At 42.9% G+C, this 22900-nt stretch overlaps 1 protein-coding gene across 2 annotated transcripts; it reads right to left on the reverse strand.

The window, feature by feature from the left end:
* Window positions 1-5574: 5574 nt before the first annotated feature.
* On the reverse strand, window positions 5575-17384 carry LOC112671249 (T-cell surface glycoprotein CD3 epsilon chain). 2 transcript variants are annotated; one of them, XM_025465342.3, is made up of 9 exons: window positions 17229-17384; window positions 17006-17117; window positions 15068-15088; window positions 13608-13625; window positions 9532-9561; window positions 8684-8902; window positions 7711-7878; window positions 7099-7145; window positions 5575-6213 (listed from the first exon to the last, which is right to left on the reverse strand). In XM_025465342.3, exons 2-9 carry the CDS (start codon window positions 17052-17054, stop codon window positions 6157-6159), a joined length of 609 nt encoding a protein of 202 aa, XP_025321127.1. In that variant the 5' UTR covers window positions 17055-17117; window positions 17229-17384; the 3' UTR covers window positions 5575-6156. The 2 variants fall into 2 exon arrangements, with proteins under 2 accessions (XP_025321127.1, XP_035572713.1); XM_035716820.2 differs by lacking the exon at window positions 13608-13625.
* Window positions 17385-22900: the final 5516 nt, after the last annotated feature.

A 22900-nucleotide genomic window follows, 5' to 3' on the forward strand; every position in this document is an offset into this window, starting at 1 on the left:
TATCCTTCCCACCTCTTGCACTCTTCCCTTCACCTTGTATTCCTTGTATGCTCTTCTATCTCCTTATACCTCTCACCAGTTCTCAACATGGCATATACTTTGGAATCTTCAGAGATTCTGATTATCTTGGGACTAAGGCACCAGGGCTTTCAGAATGGCTTAAAGTGATTTTATTGCGACGCCAAGGTTGAGAAAACTGCCCTCCACCTGAGCCCTTCTGGAAACATGTGTCCCGTTGGTTCTCTCTCTTTTTTTTTTTTTTTTTTTTTGTGTGGTTTTAACAAACAGCTTTACTGGGGCCCCTGAGTGGTTCAAATGGTTGAGCATGTGACTCTCGATTTTGGCTAAGGTCATGATCTCAGAGTCATGAGATTGAGCCCTGAGTTGGGCTCCACACTCAGTGGGGAATCAGCTTGAGATTCCTTCTCTCCCTCTCCCTCTGCCCTTCCCCCCTACTCACACTTTTCTCTCAAATAAATAAACAAACAAACAAATATTTTATTTTTAAAAAGACTACTCGAGAGAGAGAGAGAGAGAGAGAGAGAGAGAGAGAGAATGAGTAGGGGGAGGAAGAGGGAGAGGAAGAGGGAGAAGCAGACTCCCTGCTAAGCTGGGAGCCTGACATGGGGCTCGATCCCCAGAACTGGAGATCATGATCTGAGCTGGAAGGAGACACTTAACCAACTGTGCCACCCAAGTGCCCCAATAAATAAATCTTTTGAAAAATAAATAGCTTTGTGTTCACCTCAGCAGCACATATATTAAAAATAAACAGCTTTATTCAGGTAAACTGACGTGAATAAACTACGTATACTTAAAGTGTAAAATGTGATATTTTGTCATATGTATACCCTTGTGAAACATCACCACAATTAAGGTAATGAACATATCCAATACCTTGAACAGTTTCCTTGTGTTCCTTTGCATCCTATCCCTCCCTCCATCCTCTCCGTATTCCCCCACCCTCCAGGCAACCACTGAGCTGCTTTCTGTCATTATAGGTTAGTTTTTGTTTTTCTAGATGCTTACATAAGTGTAATAATATAATATGTACCCCCTTTTGGGCTGGCTTCTTACACTTGAGCATAATTATTTTGAGATTCATCAAAATCTTGGTGCATCTATCAATATTTTATTCCTTTTTATTTGCCAGTAAATAGTATTCCATTGTATAGACATACCACAGGCTGTTTATCCATCCACCTGTTAATAGTTTTTTGGGTTATTTCCTGGTTTTGGCTATTACAAATAAAGCTTCCATGAACATTCACATATAAGCTGTTGTGTGGACATTTACTGTTATTTCTGTTGGATACTCAGGAGTGGAATGGCTAAGATGCAACTTTTTTTTTTTTAATTTTTATTTATTTATGATAGTCACACAGAGAGAAAGAGAGAGAGGCAGAGACACAGGCAGAGGGAGAAGCAAGCTCCACGCACCAGGAGCCCGATGTGGGATTCGATCCCGGGTCTCCAGGATCGCGCCCTGGGCCAAAGGCAGGCGCCAAACCGCTGCGCCACCCAGGGATCCCAAGATGCAACTTTTAAAGAAAGTAGTCAGGCTATTCTAAGTTCTTTGTTTTATTTTACTTATTTATTTTATTATTATTATTTTTAAAGTTTTTATTTACTTATTTGAGAGAGAGAGAACCAGAGAAAACACAAGAAGGGAGAAGAGCAAGGGGAGAGGGATAAGTAGACTCCCCATGGAGCAGGAAGCCTGATGTAGGACTTGATCCCAGGACCCCAGGATAATGACCTGAGCTGAAGGCAGACGCTTGACCAACTGAGCCACCCAAATGCCCGTCTAGATTTTTTGTAGTCCCATGTGAATTAGCTTCTCAGTTACTACAAAATGCCTTGCTGGGATTTTGATCAGGATCGTGTAGAATTTAAAGGTCAACTTGCAAAGAATTGACATCTTAATGATATCGACTCTTCCAATCCATGAATACATCTTTTGTCAGATTTATCCCTTAAGCATTTTATATTTTTTGATGCTCTTTTATATGGTGTTTTTAAACTTTCAATTTCCAATTGTTGTTCATTGATAGTATCTAGAAAAACAGTTGTTTTTTTGTATATTGATCTTGTACCCTGAAAACTTCACATATTAATTCACATATTAATTCTGGTACTTTTTTTTTTTTTATATGTAGTCCGTCAGAATTTCTACATAGGTGATCAGGTTGCTTGTGAATAAAGATCATTTAACTTTTCCATTTCCAATCTGGATATATTTTACTTCTGTTCCTTTGCTCATCACAGTGGCTAGAACCTCCAGTACAATGTTGAATTGAAGGGAAGGGAGGACATTCTTGCCGTATTTGTGATCTTAGGGGAAATGTGGTCTTTCATCATTAGGTATGATATTGGCCATACGTTTTTTTTTACATGTTCTTTAAGAGGTTGAGGATGTTTCCTTCTCTTTCTAGTTTGCTGGGAATTTTTAGTAAAAACAGTTGTTGAATATTGTCAAATGCTTTTTCTGTATCTGTTGAGATGATTATCCGGTTTTACTTCTTTAATCTGTTAATATAATAAATTACATTGGTGGCATGATCTATTACATCAATCCTGCATTCCTGAAATAAACTATACTTGGTCATTATATATTATTCTTTATAACATATATAAAACATATATTAACATATATGAACATGTAAATGTTTATATATAAACATATAAATATATGTTATATATATTTATTATATATAATTTATAAAAATATATTTTATAAGCATATTATATATATATTTATATATATTTAAGTAAACTCTATCCTCAACGTGGGACTTGAACTCACGACCCCAAGATCAAGAGTCACAGGCTCCAATGACTGAGGCAACTGGGTAGCCCTATTCTTTTTTTCCTTTTTATATATTATTAGATTAAATTTATTTAGTGAAGAAATTTTGCCTCTCTTCCTAAGGGATATTGGTCTTCAGTTTTTTTTTCTTGTAATGTTTTGCCTGGTTTTGATATCAGGATTTGTCATTAGGGTTCTCCAGAGAAACAGAACCAACAGGATGTTATATAGGAAAGGGAAAAGAGAGCAGAGAGAGAAAGAGAGAGATTTATTTTAAGGAATTGGTTCATACAATTGTGAAGGTTGGCAAGTCCAAAATCATCAGGGTGAACCGGCAGGTTGGAGACCCAGGGAAGAATTGATGTTGCAACTTGAGTCCAAAGACAGTCTAGAGATAGAGAGTTCCCTCTTCCTCAGAGGACCTCATGCTGTTTTTTTTTTTTTTTTTTTTTTTCTGTAAGGCCTTCAATTGATTAGATGGGGCTAATCACCCACCCAGATGCTGGAGGATAACCTACTTCACTCAAACTCTGCTGATTTAAATGTTAATCTCAACTTAAAAAATACATTCACGACAACATCCAGATGTGTTTGACCAAATATCTGGACACTGTGGCTCAGCCAAGTTGACACATAAAATCAACCGTTACCATGAGTTTGGTCTCCATAGAATGAACTTCTGAAAGTATTCCCTCTTCAATTTTTTGGAGGAATTTATATAGAATCATTATTATTTCTTCCTTAAATATTCAGTAGATTTCACTTGTGGAGTCTTCTTGGTCTCAAATTTTCTTTGTAGAAAGGTTTTAAACTATCAGTTCAATTTATTTAATAGCTTACTGCTTATTTAGGTTACCTGTTTTGTCTTCGGTGAGTGGAGTTCCTCCTTGGGGCACTGTCTACAGCACCCATGGGGGCTAAATTACATTCATTTTCCTGTTGTTGTTCAAACTTCTGCACTCTTGGCCACTCTTCTATAATTGCAAACTCCTTGAAGGCAAAAACTATTTTTTTTTTGTCTCCCCTTAGCCCTTAGCACACAGCTGGTCTGCCCCATGAGTGATGAGAAAAGCCCTTGACCGAAGGAGTGCCTAAGTGATTAAACACAGAGCTTTCTTTTCTTTTCTTTCTTTTTTCTTTTTTTTCCCAGAGCTTTCAAGCCAGGAAAACGGCGAGCATTCTTTTTGATCACTGTCAATCCCACAGAGCTGTTCAGAGCATTGGAGTTGGACAGTCTTGGCTGCTCATTCCTGTTCCGTCCCTCACTAGCTGTGCAACTTGGACAAATAACAACCTCTCTGAGTCTCTGTAGCCTCATCTGTAGAATGAGGACAACAACATCTATTTTGTCAACTTTGCTGAGCTGTTATAAAGATTTTAGGAGCAACACATGGAGAGTGCTAAGGGTGATTTCTAGAACCTAGTCATTGCTCACTAGACAGTAGCTGTTACTGCTTTTCTCACCCTGAGCCATCCCTCCCCTTCCTGAAACACCTGGGACAAGAGGCCCAGACTGCTGATCAGCAGCTAATGATGGTTAACATCACAGTCTCCTTATGAGCCTATGGTGCTGAGTGCACAGAGGGCAACAGGCATCCTTCAACAGGGACCAACAAATCTGTGGCCACGAGCCCGAGACTGAGTGTGAAAGGCATGTGGCACATTGCTAACCACAAATGGCCCTTCGTTGTGGCCACATGCATAAATAGCCCTGTGGTCAGCGGGGAGGTTTCTGGGTACACAGAGGGAGAAGGGGGTCCCTGGAGCTTCTCATAGTTCTGGCCTTCACTCTGAGCTAGCAGTGGAGCACAGGGTGCTGGGTGGGGGTGAGGCCCTCCAACCGGGCCCCACAGACCACATCCGGGCGGGTCAAACCACAGCTGCCTTCTGGCTGCAGGCTGCTGGCTTGCAGGGTAGAGGGAGGGGTACCTGCTCCAGAGCACCTCCTTCCCCACGGCAGGGCAGGGGCTCAGCCCTGGATTCTTCTCCCGGGCAGCTTGTGGAAATCAGACCCCCCCACCTCAACCCCCAAGCTCCCCATCCACCACCCTCACCTGTCCTTGAAGGTTTCTGCTTCTGTCCCTCTGTTTTCTGAACTGACAGCTCCATTGGGGACCCATCAGTCACTCTCTGTCATCTTTAAGATAAGTTAGTTTTTAAAAAATATATATATTTATTTATTAATTTTTTATGATAGACATAGAGAGAGAGAGAGAGAGAGGCAGAGACACAGGAGGAGGGAGAAGCAGGCTCCATGCCAGGAGCACAACACGGGACTCGATCCCGGGACCCCAGGATCACGCCCTGAGCCAAAGGCAGGCGCTAAACCACTGAGCCACCCAGGGATCCCCTAAGATAAGTTAGTTAGGGATACCTGGGTGGCTCAGGGCTGAGCGTCTGCTTTCAGCTCAGGGCATGATCGATCCCCCAGTCCTGGGATCAAGTCCTGCATTGGGCTCCCTGCAGGGTGCTTGCTTCTCCCTCTGCCTCTGTCTCTGCCTCTCTCTGTGTGTTTCTCATGAATAAATAAATAAAATCTTTTTTTTTTAAGATAAGTTAAAGGACTATTTTTTTCCTTTCTTTCTCCCTCTCTTTTTTATTTCTTCCCTAATGGCCTCTCCAAAGGTACCAGGAGCTAACACCCCCACCAGTGGTGAAAACAAGTAGGACTTGCATTTGGGATCCTAGGGGGGCATTGAGTCAAAGGTGGGAGGATGTGAGGAACCAGCCTCTGAGGGCCTCCCAGAAAAGAGGCACAGCAACTCTTTCAACCAAATACACTTTATTATTTTCTCTCTCAGCTGTCAAGGAGCCTAGCACATTTGTAATCATGATCATCCAGGGGCCTGCTGGCAGAGGGTGGCTCTGGGCCAAGGTCATGGATGGGGCAGGACCTCTACCAGAGTTACCTAGTCCATCCCCACAGAGGGTCACCAAAGAGAGAGCTGGAAAAACGGAAAGGTAGGTGGGATAGTAAGGGATGGGGGCAGGTTCTGTCCGGGAGGAGGGGTACGGAAGGGAGCAAGGATACCTCTGAAGGGTAGGAAGGAATTGGTGATGGTGGGGGCGTCAGGGTAACAGAAATAAATACCCCGACCAGAGGGCAGTCTGGCTGGTGGGGGGGCGGTGAGTGGCCATGATGAGGAGGTGATATTGCAGGACCAAGTGCCAGCAGAGAAGGCGGATTGGAGGGAGCTGGGGATAAGGCTGCAGGCTGGGAGTTAGTTCTCCAGAAGGCAGAGGAACAATTCTCTTCTGGGGTTCAAGATTTACCCAGGGTACTGGGAGTAGCAGGACCTGGAGACACCAAGACCTGGGCCCTGGGGAGGCCGTGTCCTCAGGAGCCGTCAGATGCCTCTCTGATTCAGGCCAGAATACAGGTCCTGCTGGCCTTTCCGGATGGGCTGTGGGTGGAATAGAGAGGTCGTGGTCAACAGGACAGGAGGAAGTAGCTCCCCCCAGAAAAAAGGGGCCACTGAAGCTCTAGCTTTAGTGCAATGGAAAGGACCGCAGACTAGTAGTCAAGAAGCTGGCTCGCATTCTCACCTGGCACCCACTGGCAACAGACTTGCCCCTGACACCTTCTGGGAGCCTCAGCCTTCCCATCTCAAAAATGGGCATCTAAAGACTCATCTCTCAGGGCATTTGCCAGGATTAAATGAAGTCACTTATATGAAGGTGAATACCATGTGTGTGGCTGGTGCTCAGTAAATAGTTGTGGAGTTTGTTTAGGTGTGAGCATCCCGATATTTAACAATTGGTAGTGCACACACACCAGCCAACCGAAATAGTCCTGGTGGTTGGTTCTCTCCTGAGGCCAGGCATTAACTCTTTAGTTGTTAAATGGAAAAGCAGTCTAGTGGAGGAGAGGCTGCGATGTCTGGCAGCCTGTGTGTTGGGAGAGGGGAGCTGGAAGCTTGGGGCTATTTACCAACGAAATACTTTAATATTTCAACAACCAGCGTGGTCGTACCCATGCATACTGTTGGAAACTAGTCCTGAATGTATCGTGTTAGAAGGTGCGGATATGGTATTCCCCATGTTGTATCCCAGCTAACGACTAAGCCGCAGAAAGAGGAGGGTCACCCCACCCCCAACCCCCATGCCATAGTCGTAGAAGCCACACAGCCTTGGAAATGGCCCTGTTCTGAAGGAGGAGAAGGTGGGCATGGGGCAGGTTGTCTGGGAGCCCTGCGTGAGGGGCATCAAAGTGTCCAGCAAGCCAGATGGACAGTCCCACCTCTCCCCTTCTCTAGACAGATCCCCTCCCCGACTCTATCCCTTCTTACCTCGTAGTCTGGATTGGGAACAGGTGGTGGCTTCTCCTTGTTTTGTCCTGCAGAGGAGGGAAGGGAAAGGATTAGTTCCCATGTGGAAAACTCATCTTGTGGCAATGAGACCCAGATCCCGGATGGCAACCTCCTTCATTCTCTCCTCTGGCCCTCTCCTTTTTTTATCTTGGGTCCTCTGCCTCCTGTTTCCTTTTCCTTTCATCCCATCTCTAATGACCTCCATACTCTTCTCATCATTTTATGACTTCCCTCAGTGCAAAGTCCTTCCATGTGTCCTTTTCTATGGGGAAGGGAAAGAAAAAGGCAGGAGCTAATAATATCCCAAAGTCTCTCTCCCCACAGATTGGGGGCGTGTGCAGAATCTGGCTACTCTAGAACACTCACAGCCATCCTGTTAATAAATTTTTTTTTGTATTTCTCTCTTTTTTGTATTTCTGGTAGGAAAGAGAGAAGCAATCTGAGATGTGAAACCATCTGTCCAGAATGTTGGCCACACAGTGAATGTTCTATAGAAGTTGTCTTGACCTAGCTGTGGACTTGCCACCCATCCTGGCCCAGGCTGGACGTCCCCATTGGTGAGACTCTTCCAACTTAACTCCATGGTCTTACCCCTGGGCCTGCTGCCGGCACCTGTTCCTCTCATCACAGGCTTGGCATTGGCCTTTCTAGTCTTGCTCCAGTAATACACCATCAGCAGCAACCCCAGAGTAAGGCAGATGTCAGCTACAATGATTGTGACCACTGCCATCAGATTCACCTCTATGCAGTTTGCACACACTGTGGGGGACAGAGATAGGGGAGAGGAAGAGAAGTTACTGAGAAAAGAAGATGCAAGTACAGTAGAACCAGCAAGGACTAAATAAAGGTGATTCTCCCCTTACTACTCACATGCTTGCCATGACCAGAGCCGGGCCTTTCAGTGTTTTTAACAATAAGCAAAGAGTGAAGGTTATAGGTAGAGGCTCTGCAGTCAGACAGTCCTGGGTTCAAGTCCCAGCTCCTTTCTTTTGCTCACTAGCTGTGAGAATTATAAGAAGTGTTTTCAACTCACAAAGCCTCTGTTTCCTCTTGTGTAAAATGGGAATAAAATAATACCTAACTCATGTGGTTGTTGAAAGGATTATATGAAAAAAATCCCTGGCAAATGTTTGGTATGGTGCTTGAAACTTAGTAAGTACTCAGTAAATGTTAGCTACCATTATTATGCCTTAGTTTATGATTCTTTATTATAGCAGCTCTACAAACCCTTCTGAAGAATTGATCTCTGGATAAGGCATCAGATAAACCCATATCTATGCCAGAATTCTGGATTTGATAAAATGCAAACAACTCCATCCTGTCTCTTGGGAAGTTGTTAATTTTAGATCTAGTGCTGACCCAGGCAACCCCCTATTCGTGTTTAATCCATATTTCAGAAAACACTGATGCCCTATGGCCCCTGAGAGTCTCAGGATTGAGTGTAAGAGAAGCACAAAGATGCCAGGGGACTGCGAGGTGAGTTTGGGGAAATAATTGAGAGTGCTCTCTTGAAGTGGCCTTTTCTAAAGTGTCCTGTGGTGTTTGCTCTGGAGACCTATATTACCTCTTGCTCTCAGGTAGAGATAGCTCTTCTCCTTTATGGAATCTGCATAGCAGGCATAATAACCACTGTCGTCCACTTCTGAAAACTCCTTCTGAGATAGCTCTCTGTTACTAGCACCTTCCACAAGGTTATCATTTTTTTCCCATTTTATATTATCATATCCAAAAACATCAGGGCATGTCACCACTACCTCGGTTCCAGAGATGGAGACCTTAAACCCTGGAAAACAGGAAAGAAGAGAAGAGAAACTGGAGGGAGAAACCAGCAAGATTTTGGCAAAGGCAAATTAGGAATAAAAGGATCGACCAGATACAGAAGACCACCTGTCATCCAGGTCTTGAATCTTGTCAAAGGGGAACTCTGCTGGCTAGAGGGCATGAAAGAGGGGATCTGAAGGAGAAGGGGAACTGGAGAACCTTTAAGAGTCACCCTTAAGGGTGACTTCAGAGTTTAGGCATGGACATGGGGGCTTGGGAAGGGGAGGAAGGAAGTAAAGGAAAGCCTAGAAAAGCCCCTTGGGGAATATTTCCAAAATAAGAGTTGGAAATGTGATGTTGGAAGGACTTCAGTTCTTGAGAGGTTAATCTCTCACAGCCAATTCCTTTTTTTTAAAAATTTTTATTTATTTATGATAGTCACCCAGAGAGAGAGAGAGAGAGAGAGAGGCAGAGGGAGAAGCAGCCTCCATGCAGCGAGCCTGACGTGGGATTTGACCCTGGGTCTCCAGGATCACGCCCTGGGCCAAAGGCAGGCGCCAAACCGCTGCGCCACCCAGGGATCCCAATTCCTTTTTCTCTATCCACCCCACCTGCCTCTTCAGGGCATACATGAAAGACAGACAAACTTACGTTTCTCTGGAGATATACTTGTCAAGTCATCTGAACATGAGAAAAGAAAAGCACCGTAAGACAGTAACCTTGGCTTAAGTTTAAACTGTAGATAAACATTTTCAAGTGGGACTAGACATTATCTCCAAGAACCCCCAAACAAGGCCCTTCCTTTAGGGAGCCCCAAGCATTGAAGGTGAGGTATTTACATGAGGTATGTTCCTGGATGCAGCTCAGATGCATACCAGCATGTGCCCCTAGATCTAGATCTACTGAAGCTCAGAAAGTCTTAAAACCCTAAAACTGAAAAATTCTAGAAGTCTTCAAGCTCAACTTCCTACATTAGCAAGAACCATATTTTAGATAGACATGAAAGGGTCTTCTTAGAGATAAAGACCTTCACTCGTCTTTGCAAGATCTTGGACCCATTGATGCTTGGGCTTACCTATTTTTCACCATTCAGAAGTTCTCTCATAATGCATGGAATCCCTCATAATGGAGACCAAACATCCTTCTTATCTTAGACCATGTTTCTTTTATTGCCCTTAAATTATGTACAGGACCGTATTCCTTTTTTTTTTAATTTATTTTTTTTCCTTTTTTTTTTTTTTAATCTTATTTATTTATTCACAAAAGGCAGAGAAAAAGAGGCAGAGACACAGGCAGAGGGAGAAGCAGGCTCTCTGTGACGAGCCTGATGTAGGACTTGATCCCAGGATCCTGAGATCACGACTCGAGCCAAAGGCAGACGCTCAACCACTGAGCCACCCAGGTGTCCCAGGACTGTATTCCTTTATTTTTATTTTTTATTTTTTGGACTGTATTCCTTTAAAGGGAATGGTTCTTCCAATAAAAAGTGGCTTTATCGTCTGCCTTTGGTCATGATACCAGGATCCTGGGATTGAGCCCCACCTCAGGCTCTCTGCTCATCATGGAGTTTACTTCTCCCTCTCTGTCTATCCCTCCTCCCGCTCATGCTCTCTCTCTCTCAAATAAATAAATAATATCTTTTTTAAAAAGTGGCTTTATGTTGAACCATCTCTTGAGTATAATCAATTCTCAATTATTTTTCTTAGAGGGAATCACTATTGGTATGGACAACTGAAATCCACTAATACAATTTGGGGCCTGGGCACATTCCCCACAGCAGGCAGTGTTGTCCTGGGATGTGAGGCTGGGGTGCATCCTTGTTTTCTGGAAGACTTGTGGACAGGACCCAGGGTGGCACTAAGTTATGCTCAAGCCTGAATGTGGCAATTGGAAGACAGGAGAGGTGGTGATGCTCAGAGACAGCTCTCTCTCTATTGGGAGCTTTTTTGCTACAGTATGCTGTTGGGGACAGAACATTGGACTGAATTAGAAGTCCTGTGTTTGAATCCCACATCTGCTTTAGGCTGTGTGACTGAAGACAAGTCATTGAATTTTTCTGAGCCTCAGTTTATTCATCTGGGAAATGGAGATAAAACACCTACCTCACAGGTATTTGTGAGTATTAAATGGGTTACACTGGTAAAAATGCATGGTACAAGGGGCACCTGGGTGGCTCAGTCAGTTTTAGGTGTCTGTCTTCAGTTCAGGTCATGGTCCTGGAGTCCTGGGATTGCCCCAGTTGGGCTCCCTGCTCAGTGGGGAGTCTGCTTTTCCTTCTCCCTCTGCTGCTCCCCCTGCTTGTGCACTTACTCTCTCTCTTTCTTTAATGGATGAATAAAATCTTTTTTTAAAAAATGAATGGTACATAGCAGATGCTTAAGAAAAATGTTAGCTACTTTCTTCCTTTCCTTCTTGCGGTCCTGCTAAGATGAAGAACAGAACTGAGTTCTGACCCAGTTGTTCGGACAACTCTCCAGCTGACATCATACAGGATGATAAACAAGTCATTCTTCAATTTATCTATCTGCTAATAATTGGGAGTTGAATAGAATGACATAGATGGTTGAAATTATTTTGACTTAGAAATAATTTTTCAATACTGCTATTTATTAGCAATGTTAAATAAGCTAGAAATTATAAATAAAACAGCTTAAAAGCAAGTAGACATTTCATTCTGTTGGTATGTTTGTTTGAAAAAGAAATGTAGGGATCCCTGGGTGGCGCAGCGGTTTGGCGCCTGCCTTTGGCCCAGGGCGCGATCCTGGAGACCCGGGATCGAATCCCACATCGGGCTCCCAGTGCATGGAGCCTGCTTCTCCCTCTGCCTATGTCTCTGCCTCTTTCTCTCTCTGTGTATTTCATGAATAAATAAATAAAATCTTTAAAAAAAAAAAAGAAATGTAAAGAATGTAAAGAAAATTGTTCATGAGTTTTATTGGCACAGATACGGTAGCAGAGCTTAGACTTATGTATGTAACTCCAAAAAGGACCTAGCATCATAGGCTAGACATCTGTGCCTAGAAATTGTTTGAATGCTCACAAAGATTTGGTGCATATCCAGAAACAAAGTTTCATGATAGTTAAGAAAATGAGTTTCAGTATCAGTTAAATCTGCATTTATATTTATCTTGGTGTTTGGACTATTTATTTTCTAAACTTTGGTTTCATTATCAGTAGAATAGAGATGTTAGGAGAATTAAATGAGAAGTTCAGGTAAAATATTTAGGGCAATATCTAGAACACACATGTTCACTAAACATTAATACTTATTATTTAGTCTGTATGCTTCCCATATAATAATGACAACTAAAATTCACTCATTGCATCTATATGTCAGATGATGTTCTAAGTGAATTACTTATTCCGTCCTTATAACAACATTACAAGCTAGGTATCTTTATTATTTTCATTTTATACATGATAATGCTATAGCACAGAAGAGTGAAGCAAACTATTCAGGCACTCGTCAAATAAGAAATCAACCAAGGATTCACATACGGCAATCTAGCTTCTTTTTTCTTTTTCTAAAGATTTTATTTATTTATTTGAGAGAGAGAGTGAGCAAAAGAGAGAACATGAGCAGAGAGAGGGGGAGAAGCAGACTCCCCTACTGAGTAGGGAGCCCAACGAGGGGCTCGATCCCAGGACCTTCACCTCATGGCTTGAGGTGAAGGCAGACACTTAACTGACCGAGCCATTCAGGCACCCCAGCCATCTAGCTTCTTAACCTCACACTACACAGCCTTAACTCCTCTGCCTAAAATATTCTTCCTAAAATACAAATTCATCTTTATTATTATCATTATTACTATTACTCTTATTATTTTTAGAGAGCTAGAACTTGTGATCTGGAAGGGGCAGAGGGATAAGGAGAGAGAATCGTAAGCAGGCTCCATGCTTAGCACGGAGCCTGATATGGGGCTGTATCTCATGACCATGACATCATGACCCAAGCCAAAATCAAGAGTCAGATGCTTAATTGACTGAGCCAGCCTGGTACCCCAAAGCTCATCCTTTATTTATTTTTTTTTTTAAAGATTTTTTTTATTAATGATAGTCACAGAGAGAGAGAGAGAGAGAGAGAGAGAGGCAGAGACACAGGCAGAGGGAGAAGCAGGCTCCATGCACCGGGAGCCTGACGTGGGATTCGATCCCGGGTCTCCAGGATCGCGCCCTGGGCCAAAGGCAGGCTCCAAACCGCTGCGCCACCCAGGGATCCCTCATCCTTTAAAACTCAGCTCAGGAATCACCTCTGGGGAGGCTTCCCCAACTATCTTCTGTACAGTTGGCCACTATTATTTTTGTATTTCATTTTAGCCTGTACTTACCATAGCACAGCACATAACATACTGTATTGTCAGTTATTTTTCACACACAAGACCATCAGCTTCTTAAAGAGAGGGAATTAGTGATCACTTACTGATTCAAAAAATACCTACTATGTGCCAGGCACTGGGCCAGGTAAGTAAGACACCATCTGTGCTTTCCATGAACTTAGGATTTACACAAAAACTCAGTGACGGCTCCCACCCCATGTATATTCTTCTCAATGCATTCTCAGGGATACGTGACAGCAACAGACATTGGCACATCTACAGATCCTACAGACAGAAAATTGTATTTTTCTTATGGTGGTTCTGGCTCTCAGTGTTTATTACTATGACTGTCCTCAATACCATTTGGTTCCACATTTGAAAAGAGGTGGTGTAGAATGAAAATCCTCTTACCAGAAGCTTTGAAATCCTCTGAAAAGGAAATGATAAGCAACTATTAGTTACGCTTGTATCAGCTACTAAGAACAGACCTAGTCCCCTGGGTTAGGACCTTCTGAAACTAATGTAACATTGTATATCAACTCTTGTCAAATAAAAATAGAAAAAGAAAAAGGAAAAAAACCCTGCACCATGGAACTGCGTCAATGTTTATGACTGGTGAAATGATTATGGACAAGTTTATATTTATCTTTCAAATTTTCTACCGTATTAAATGTAATTTTCTGGGGTAACTGGCTGGCTCGGTTGATGGAACGTGTGACTCTTGACCTTGGGGTTTTAAGTTTGAGCCCCACATTAGGTATGGAGATTTCTTAAAAAATAAAAAAATAAAATGTCATTTTCTATATGTGCTGCTGAAGCAAGCACTAAAATGTCATTTTCTAAATTAGAAAAAAGGAAAAAATGATTGGATCTTCAAATTCCTCATGGCTGCATAGGAAAATCTGTTTGGGGCCCTATATCTTACGTTAAACAGCCGACGGCAATTTACAAAAATGGATCTTAAGTAGTAATTTTGCAATGTCAATTATTATATCATACACCTTAAACTTACATAGTGTTATACATCAATTATATCTCAAAGCTAGAGAAAAAAGAAAAGAAGATATGGATTGCACATAAATCAATGATAAAGAATAATCAACTCTAAATGACAGTAGCACGCAGAAGAGATTAATTACTCTGAAGCATATTCAGTAATTTTGACATATTCCGTCTGTCAGTAAAGTAATAATAAAGCATGCTGTATGGTAAAAAGGGGGAAAAAGGATTCTAAAAATATTGCAAATGATTCAGTGTCATGGAATATAAGCAGGCACAGCACAGTGGCCATCTTTAGACACAAAATTGGTTCACTAAGCTCAGAGGAGCTGATTGAATAGAAAGGGTTCCAATTGGGATGCTCCTGACTCCACTGCTATGATCAGGACATAAGTCCAGGCCAGGCATACTCACATGTGTGTGTGTGCACGTGAATGCACATGCACACACATATTCAGGGTATTTGGACATGTGACTCAAGATGTGCACCCAAATGATGCCCCAGAGGCTTATTCACCACATCCCCGTGCATATGTTCATGCCCTCTACAAAATCCCACATCAAATATGAAATTCAAACAAATGAAAACTTTTGGCACATTCAACTTAACAGTCTCAATTTTTTCTTTTGAAAATGGTTTGGACTCATATTTCCTGTGCTCTCTGTTGCTTTCCTCTTCTTGGCCGGAACTATCACTAGATTGATCAGAAAAAGGCCAAGGAGAAGGTGGTAGAAACTCCTTTAATGGGTCTCTGTGGAAGTTTTGTGTGTGTGTGTGTTGTTGGCAGGGGTGTCTAGAGAAAACTTCACTCATAAAAACAAAGAATGCAGGGTTGATTTAATAACAAGGAAAGAGAGCATATCTTACTTACCGTCCTGCCCCCAAGCACCAACTAGAAAATAAATACAAAAAAAAAAGTTAGTAAATGTTGTGGGTCCCTGAAATTCCAAGCAGAAAAAGTGACGTGGTCTGATCTGATCATTTCTGAACATGCGAAGTCTTTCCCAACCACCCCAGGGTCACACTCATCCCTGTCCCCCAGGTAAGTGATGCATACTGTTGGGTATAGACCAGGGGTTCCTGGTCAATTTGGGTGACACAAAGCAAAGAAGCATTTGGCATTAAATATGAACACTCAATATTTGACAAACAGGAGTTACAAAAAGTTGAGTCTACTTTTTGGGCCACTGGAGAAATAGCAAAACAATTTTTGTAGCCAAGCTTCCATTTTAAAAATCAAACTGAGGAAAAAAAACAAGCTCTTCGTTAGGTACAAATGTTGACTTTCTTGTTCCATCTCTCGCTATGGCTTGTCTGATTGTTCAGTTTTTCCATTGTTTTCTGCTTGCTACAGAGGTGGAGATATTTGAAACTCCCATTACTCACCATTTAAGAGCCTGTGTGTTGAAGAGCCTGGTCACACTTCCACTGGGTTCCTCACTCAGCAATAACTTGGATTCATTATGATGACTAGTTTCCCTGATGTTGCCTGAAAGTTTTCCATAAACCTGGAACTCCCTTTTTACCATTAGTCTCTACATGGAGTGAGACCCTTCCACCTGCCTCGTGCTCATCCATTTCCAGAGCGGACTGGGCACAGTCCCTCGTGATGCCAAATCTTTAGGGGTGCTTGAGTCTTTCTCTCTCTTTCTCCCTTCCCCCCTGACCTGGGAAAGATTAGTTTATATCATAAGCCTCTAAGAAAATGCCTAACCCCTCCTTGCAGGAGCCACACCCTGCCCCTTGACACTCAAAATGTGTTCCTTGGACCAGTTGCAGACTTAGAAGCCCAAGAGTTTATTAGAAATGAAGAATTGCAATCCCCATTCCAATCCTACTGAAGCAGATGCTGCAGAATCCCAGGTGATGTGTGTGAGCATTCAAGCCTGAGAAACTCAACAGTGAAGCAGGAAATGGAGACATGATGGTTGTGGCTCTGAGTTCGGAGCCCCAGCTATGTTAGCATTTTCTAGGTCTCTGAACTAAAACCATCGTGAGCCATTTTATACCAAGCAGCCATGAAGTGCATAGGCCTTGTAGACAGACCGTCCTATTCCCCAGGTCGGCTTTAGCACTTACTATCTGTGTGACTTTAAACAAGTTATTTAATATCTTTGCATATCAGTTTCTTTGTCTGTAAAATAGGGGATATAACTTTTACCTTCCAAGATGGAGGTAAGAATTAAATTATTTGACACACATAAAGAATTTCTTCTTTCTTTTTTTTTTGAATTTTTTCTTTATACAGTTTCTGACTCTTAATAAATGGCAACTTGTTAAAAAAAATCTTATCTCCTATGAGATGTGGAATTGCTTTTGGTTATTTATCAACTTATATTCTCCCTTGCTTCAAAAAGGACTAAATTAATGGAAAGCTCTTAGTCTACAGAAAGGGGCTGGAAGTTACTGTGTGCCTATTGTTTCAGAGGTCAACCCTGTTTTACCCTGCACCGTTTGGGTTCAACTATCTGCTCTCCTCATGATAAGGAATGGAGATAAGCTCTTCTAATATCTTTTGTGTTAGTTTTTAAAGGCTGGGTTGTTCACTGATGACCGAGCTTGTTTTTGGAGGCAGAGAGACTTCTCTGCTCTGCAAAGCTATGATCTTAAATGCTTTTCTTTGGCTGTTCCCTGAATAGTTTCCTGTACAACCGGAGCAAATCTTTCTCCATACCCTGCAGTCTTAGATCTTTGCCCTGATGTAGGACAAAATGTTCCTTACATCGTCTGGTAAATGAGGCTCCTTGGTAACACTAGGCCTCCCCATAGTCTGGAGAAATACCACCTTTTCTCATTTTACCCTACTTACCTGATAAGAGACAGAGTCCCAGAATTCTCCAGAGGTTCCTCGACTGCATCCTTCTCTCACTGGATGCACCCTTATTCTACCCAAAATGGCGGAGGCGGGTGGCTTATTACTTCTGAAAAAGAAACCAGAGGACTTTCTCAAAACCCCTGCTGAAGGTGAAGACCCTGAGGTCATTGTTCTCAACGCCAGGTTGAAAAAGGGGACCCGTTAGAGGGAGACTCACCATTTTCCGAAGTAGGCACCTAAGGCTGGGAGGTGAGGCGAGTTTCTGAACCCCACACAGGAAGTGTGGAGGGGCCTCTGGGTCTGTCAGGGTACTGCGTCACTTGAAAACGTTCAAGGCAGGGGCAGCCACCTGGGTTGGCTGGGGAGAGATGGGCCCCATATCCTCCCATAGCACAAGCAAGGGGGCTGTGGCAAAACCTGAAGGGAAGATGAGAAGTACCTGCAATTTAACTGTTCAGGGGACCTTGTACAATAATAACACCATGTTGGGTCTCCTTTCTCAAACGCCCCCTCTCTCCAAATAAGCTATGACAAGGAAGGGAGCACTGAATATTTGCTCTTTTTTTTTTTTTAAGATTCAATTTTATTTATTTATTTGAGACAGTGAGAGAGTGCAAGAGGGAGGGGGGAGGGAGAGAGGGAGACCCAGGCTCCCAGCTGAGCAGGGAGGCAGCTGCCAGGGGTCTCCAACCCAGGATGCCAGGATCATGACCTGAGCCCAAGGCAAATGCTTAATGGACTGAGCCACCCAGGCACCCCTAAAGATCGTATTTTTAAGTAATCTCTATACCCAGTGTGGGGCTCAAACATACAACCCTGAGATCAAGAGTTGCATGCTCCATGGATGGAGCCAGCCAGGTGCCGCCCTTGCTTTCTTTATGGTGTGCCTGTTGTGGACTAGTGAGGGGCAGACATCTCATTAACAAAGCCTCTTGGCTTGAAAATACATGTCGGCTTAAAGCCATGAGATGAGATCCTCCTATTTTTTTGCCTTTATTATTTTACAAAAAATATATATATTTACAAAAATATTTTAAAATATTTTTAAAATATAAAAGAGGTAGAGGGTGACAGTCTTAAAATCTGCTGATGTGAATGTATATTGATACAAACCTTTTTTTATTTTTAAGACACATTAGTCAAATGCTTACTATATGCCAGGCACTGTGCTCAGGGCTTTGCCAACATACCTCATATAATCTTCAAAATAACCATTCAAGGTAGGTATTATTTTTATCCCCATCTTATACCGGAGAAAACTGGAGTTCAGACAGGTTACCTAACTTGTTGGGTACAGAATTGAGACTCTAGAAAGCATTTTGGCAAAACTCAGTAAATATATGATATATACTATGCTGTAGTTGTGCTCTGGGTAGTAGTAATGACAGATATAGCAAGACAGCCCTTGAGGACATCCCTTGTGGATGATTTCAGGAGACTGATACTAAGAAAGAGGGTGTATAGGTGCTATGAGAATGTTAAAGGTGGGAGCGATATAATCTGAGGGGCAGTGAAGGTCTTCCTGAGAAAGTGACATCCTGGTGGAAATCTGATGGATGGAATAGGAGTGAACCAGGTAGAGGGGAGGATGGCTAAAATAGTCCAGACAGAGCAGGGATGTTTGAAGCCTGGGATAGGAACAGAGGCCCATTTGAGAAACCAGAAATCCAGAAGGCAGCTAGCTGAGAGAGTGAGGGTAGGAAACTAAGCAGAGACCAGACAGGGAGGGATTTATAAGCCATATGAACAATTCTCAAGGATTATTCTAAATGCAATGGGAAGCAATGGAAATATTTAAAACAGGAGAGCGACAGTATCAAATTCTCTAAAAAAGTTTAAGAGAAAAGAGGTTTTAATGAGAATTAATACCTGTGTGTTAAAAAGAAGGACAAGCACAGAAGGGTATGTAACAATAGTCTCCTGCCCCACCTTGCCTCAGCCCTATTCCTCTCTCTAGAGAAAACCACTTTTAAATATGTGAACTGGTTTCTTCTGGGGGTTACCTTCTTTTTTTTTTTTGTCTTTGTTTTTTTGGGGTTACCCTCTTATCTCTGAATGGGTGCTGTCATCATTTGGGTTCTCTGGGAAACAAACTTCGAGATTTGTTTGCAGAAGGCCCAACAAGGGGGTGTAGGAACAGCATGGAAAAGAAGGAAGCAGGATTAGGGGTTGTGGGGGAAGTGAATTAAGGGTAGCAAGAGAGAGCTTGGCCAATCCCACGGGGAATTCTCAGGCTGGGTGAACCTCTCAGGACGGTCCTGAATGGAGGTAACTGGCACATCATCTAGCCTTGGATGTGAACTGTTCCCAGAAAGGGGGTAAGGACTTGGGCAAGGCAGCTGCTTCTGCTGAGAACAATGCCTGTGAAAGAGCTCAGCTGAGAGCTGCCAGGGAACAAAACACCCCAGCAGTGGTGAGCAGTCTTCAAGGGGACACCTGGGCAGCACCATGTGGCACCCATGCTATTCACTCCTTGCTCCTCGGGTCCACTTGCTGTATAATCATTTCAGCCTTATCCTTTTTTTTTTTTTTTTAAGATTTATTTATTTATTCATGATAGAGAGAGAGAGAGACAGGCAGAGGGAGAAGCAGGCTCCAGGCAAGGAGCCCGATGCGGGACTTGATCCCGGGACTCCAGGATCGTGCCCTGGGCCAAAGGCAGGCGCCAAACCACTGAGCCACCCAGAGATCCCCTTTTTCAGCCTACCCTTAAACAGCTTGGATCCTGCTTGATCTCTTCCCAGAGACCAAGGACCTGCTCGATCTCTTCCCAGAGAAGTTTGTAAATGGAAAGTTAATGGGGCTTGTTATGGTCCCACTATAGAGAGGTTCTGGAGCTCCACCCGGCAGTCATCTCCCTCCTTTGTTACCCATTCTGGATTGCTCCCAGCCTCAGCTAGCGCTTCTGCTAGGGGAAGACATAGGTTGAGGAGTCTGAGCTCCAAGAGTCTGGTCTCATGGCCTTTTTAGGCTGTGAACCCTTGGGTTTCGGATGCAATCTTTCTGCTTTCTGAAGCCCTGACTCCTCCTGATGCTAAGGAGAGATTTCTTCTGCTGGGACAGTGAGTCTTTTTTTTTTTTTTTTTAAAGTAAGCTCTATGCTTAGCGTGGAGCTTGGACTCACAACCCCGAGATCAACAGTCACATGCTTTGACTGAGCCAGTCAAGTGCCTTGAATGAATTTAAAATTTTATTTATTTATTTATTTATTTATTTATTTATTTATTTATTTATTAATTATTTAGTCTCCAGGTCTCTTGGCCATGGTAGAGAGCAGGTGTAGCTTAGTTTACTAGGTGTGTGTGTGTGTGTGTGTGTGTCCTGCGGTAGAAGCATTCTGCTTCTGGAAACCAGTGACCTCTAGAAACTCAGAGTCTAGACGTATGAGAACAGGAATTTCCTGAATGATTCACTGACAGTAATGATAAGCATGGATACTCCTACTTCCATCCCTTAGTTCCTGGATGCATGTATTTTACCTCTTGGGGACACAGTACCATATTATTGTCATTGACATAAAATGTATAATACCACATGCTGAAGGCTAATGCCCCAGGCTGCAGGGTGTCATCTCTGAGTTGATACCTTAGCTGTGTTTTCAAAGGGCTTTTCCATTGATCCATCAGATGGCGGCTTCAGGATGGTGTGGCATACGATAGTACCAGTGGATCCCCAGGTCATATGTCCAGATACTTTTGTTATAAAGTGGGTCCCGTGATCCCTAGTGATTCTACGCAGGATCTAATGCTGATGGACCAGACAGTATGTGAACTCTTGGAGAGTAGGCTTTGCAGACAAAAAAGTCAAAGCCACACCCAGAATATTTATCAATTCCTAAGAAATGAATCAAGCCCTTTCCATGTTTGGTTTGGAGGGAACCCAATGTAATTAACATGCCAAGTAGTGGCTGATTGATTTCCTCTAGGGATGGTCCCAAATCGGAGTCTCAGCATTGGGCTGTTTGCAGCAACCGTAGCCTTGGTTGGCAGCAATCAGTCTTGATGAATGGGAGCCCACACTGTTGTACCCAGGTATAGCCTCCACCACTGCTGCCATAGCTACTACATTTATAACCTTTTTGTGATGGCCAAGTAGAGAGACTAGTTGACCCTAGCTGGCTTAGTCATTTTCTTTCACTTTGTGTTGTAGTGTCTCTTCCATGACGGATGTTCTCTCGTGGGTGTTCTATGATACAAAGACCTTCGCATTTTCTGATTCCCATAGGTCCATACACACACCTCTTCTGCATACTTCCCTGCCCCCAAGCTTCTAATCTTACTTATTCGAGGCTCCTGATCGAAAAATTAAGCCATTTACCACTGTCTGTGAATCTCTACTCTAACACCAGGCTATTTCTTTTTTCCACACGAAGTGGATGACCATGTACAGTGCCAGAAGTTCTGCTTTTTGGGAGGATTTCCCCTCACTACTGTCTCTCAAGGCCACTTCTGAGTGGGCATTCAGGGCTGCAACAATTCATTTGGGCTTGCAGTGCCATATTGAGCTGACGCCTGCCCTACTTTTAGCTGTTTCCCTTGTGCCATTGGAATTCCACAGTATAGAGATTACCTGAAATCTTTAACCTCTTCACACAATGCTTTTCCCCATACCTCCTATCTTGCAGAAAGCTTGGCTCCTCTTCTCCCTCCCTCTTCAAGACACTTCTTTTTTTTTTTAAGACACTTCTTTTATTATTTTTTTAATTGGAGTTCAATTTTCCAACATATAGCATATCACCCAGTGCTCATCCCGTCAAGTGCCCCCCTCAGTGCCTGTCACCCAGTCACCCCCACCCCCTGCCCACCTCCCTTTCCACCACCCCTTGTTCATTTCCCAGAGTTAGGAGTCTCTCATGTTCTGTCATCCTCACTGATATTTTCATTCTTTTTCTCTCCTTTCCTCTTTTTTCCCTTTCACTATTTTTTTTATTCCTCAAATGAATGAGACCATATAATGTTTGTCCTTCCCTGATTGACTTACTTCACTCAGCATAATACCCTCCAGTTCCATCCACCTCGAAGCAAATGGTAGGTATTTGTCGTTTCTAACGGCTGAGGAATATCCCATTGTATACATAGACCACAGCTTCTTTATCCATTCATCTTTCGATGGACACCGAGGCTCCTTCCACAGTTTGGCTATTGTGGATGTTGCTGCTGTAAACATCAGGGTGCAGGTGTTCCAGCGTTTCACTGCATCTGTATCTTTGGGGTAAATCCCCAGCAGTGCAATTGCTGGGTTGTAGGGCAGATTTATTTTTAACTCTCAAGACACTTCTTTTCTTGCTCTTCTTCCAAATGCCCTTTTCTCCTATGGGACAAGAATGAAAAATTTGGCCCCGTATTCTTCATTATCTCTTTCAGCCTATTATATGTCCACTCTGCTGTACAAACACACAACCCTCATGGAGATGCTCTTGGTGTCTTATGTCACATCCCCTTAGCTGACCTATGACTTTAGCTGCAACTGTGGTCACTTGTGATTGCACACTGATGTTGTCTCACTCTGACAGTCTGTGCAGGCAGGCACAATTCTGAATGGGAAGGAGAAGATAGAGACATACTGCCCCCAGAGGCGGCCTTAAACTACTGGGAGAGGAGATAGTGGATCATGCCCCAGGCTTCTATCATTTCTGAAATGCATTCTCCATGGTTCCTCATTTCTTAAGAGACTTGAATCATAGGTACCCGAAGAAGTAACTAGCTTACTAAAACATTCTTCCTCTGCCCTCTCCTTTCTTGTCTAACTCTCCATTCAACATAATTTTGGTTACCTAGGTCACATATATTTTTATTAGATTTTTGTTGGATATACTTTCATACTATGGTAGGAGGTATATATATTTTTTGTTTTAGCTATGTTTATAGTTGGTTTTTGTTTGGTACAGAA

Source organism: Canis lupus, chromosome 5 (genome assembly GCF_003254725.2).
Source record: "Canis lupus dingo isolate Sandy chromosome 5, ASM325472v2, whole genome shotgun sequence".
In the NCBI taxonomy this organism is placed as follows: Eukaryota; Metazoa; Chordata; class Mammalia; order Carnivora; family Canidae; genus Canis; species Canis lupus.

What these genes read in the sequence shown, in the direction of transcription:
- LOC112671249 (XM_025465342.3), bottom strand. Translation starts at nt 17,054, where the DNA reads ATGCAGTCGAGGAACCTCTGGAGAATTCTGGGACTCTGTCTCTTATCA. An exon ending in AAGTATATCTCCAGAGAAAC is followed by an intron (nt 8,903 to 9,531) that starts GTAAGTTTGTCT and finishes CCTGTTTTCCAG; the next exon opens with GGTTTAAGGTCTCCATCTCT. An exon ending in TCTCTACCTGAGAGCAAGAG is followed by an intron (nt 7,879 to 8,683) that starts GTAATATAGGTC and finishes TGTCCCCCACAG; the next exon opens with TGTGTGCAAACTGCATAGAG.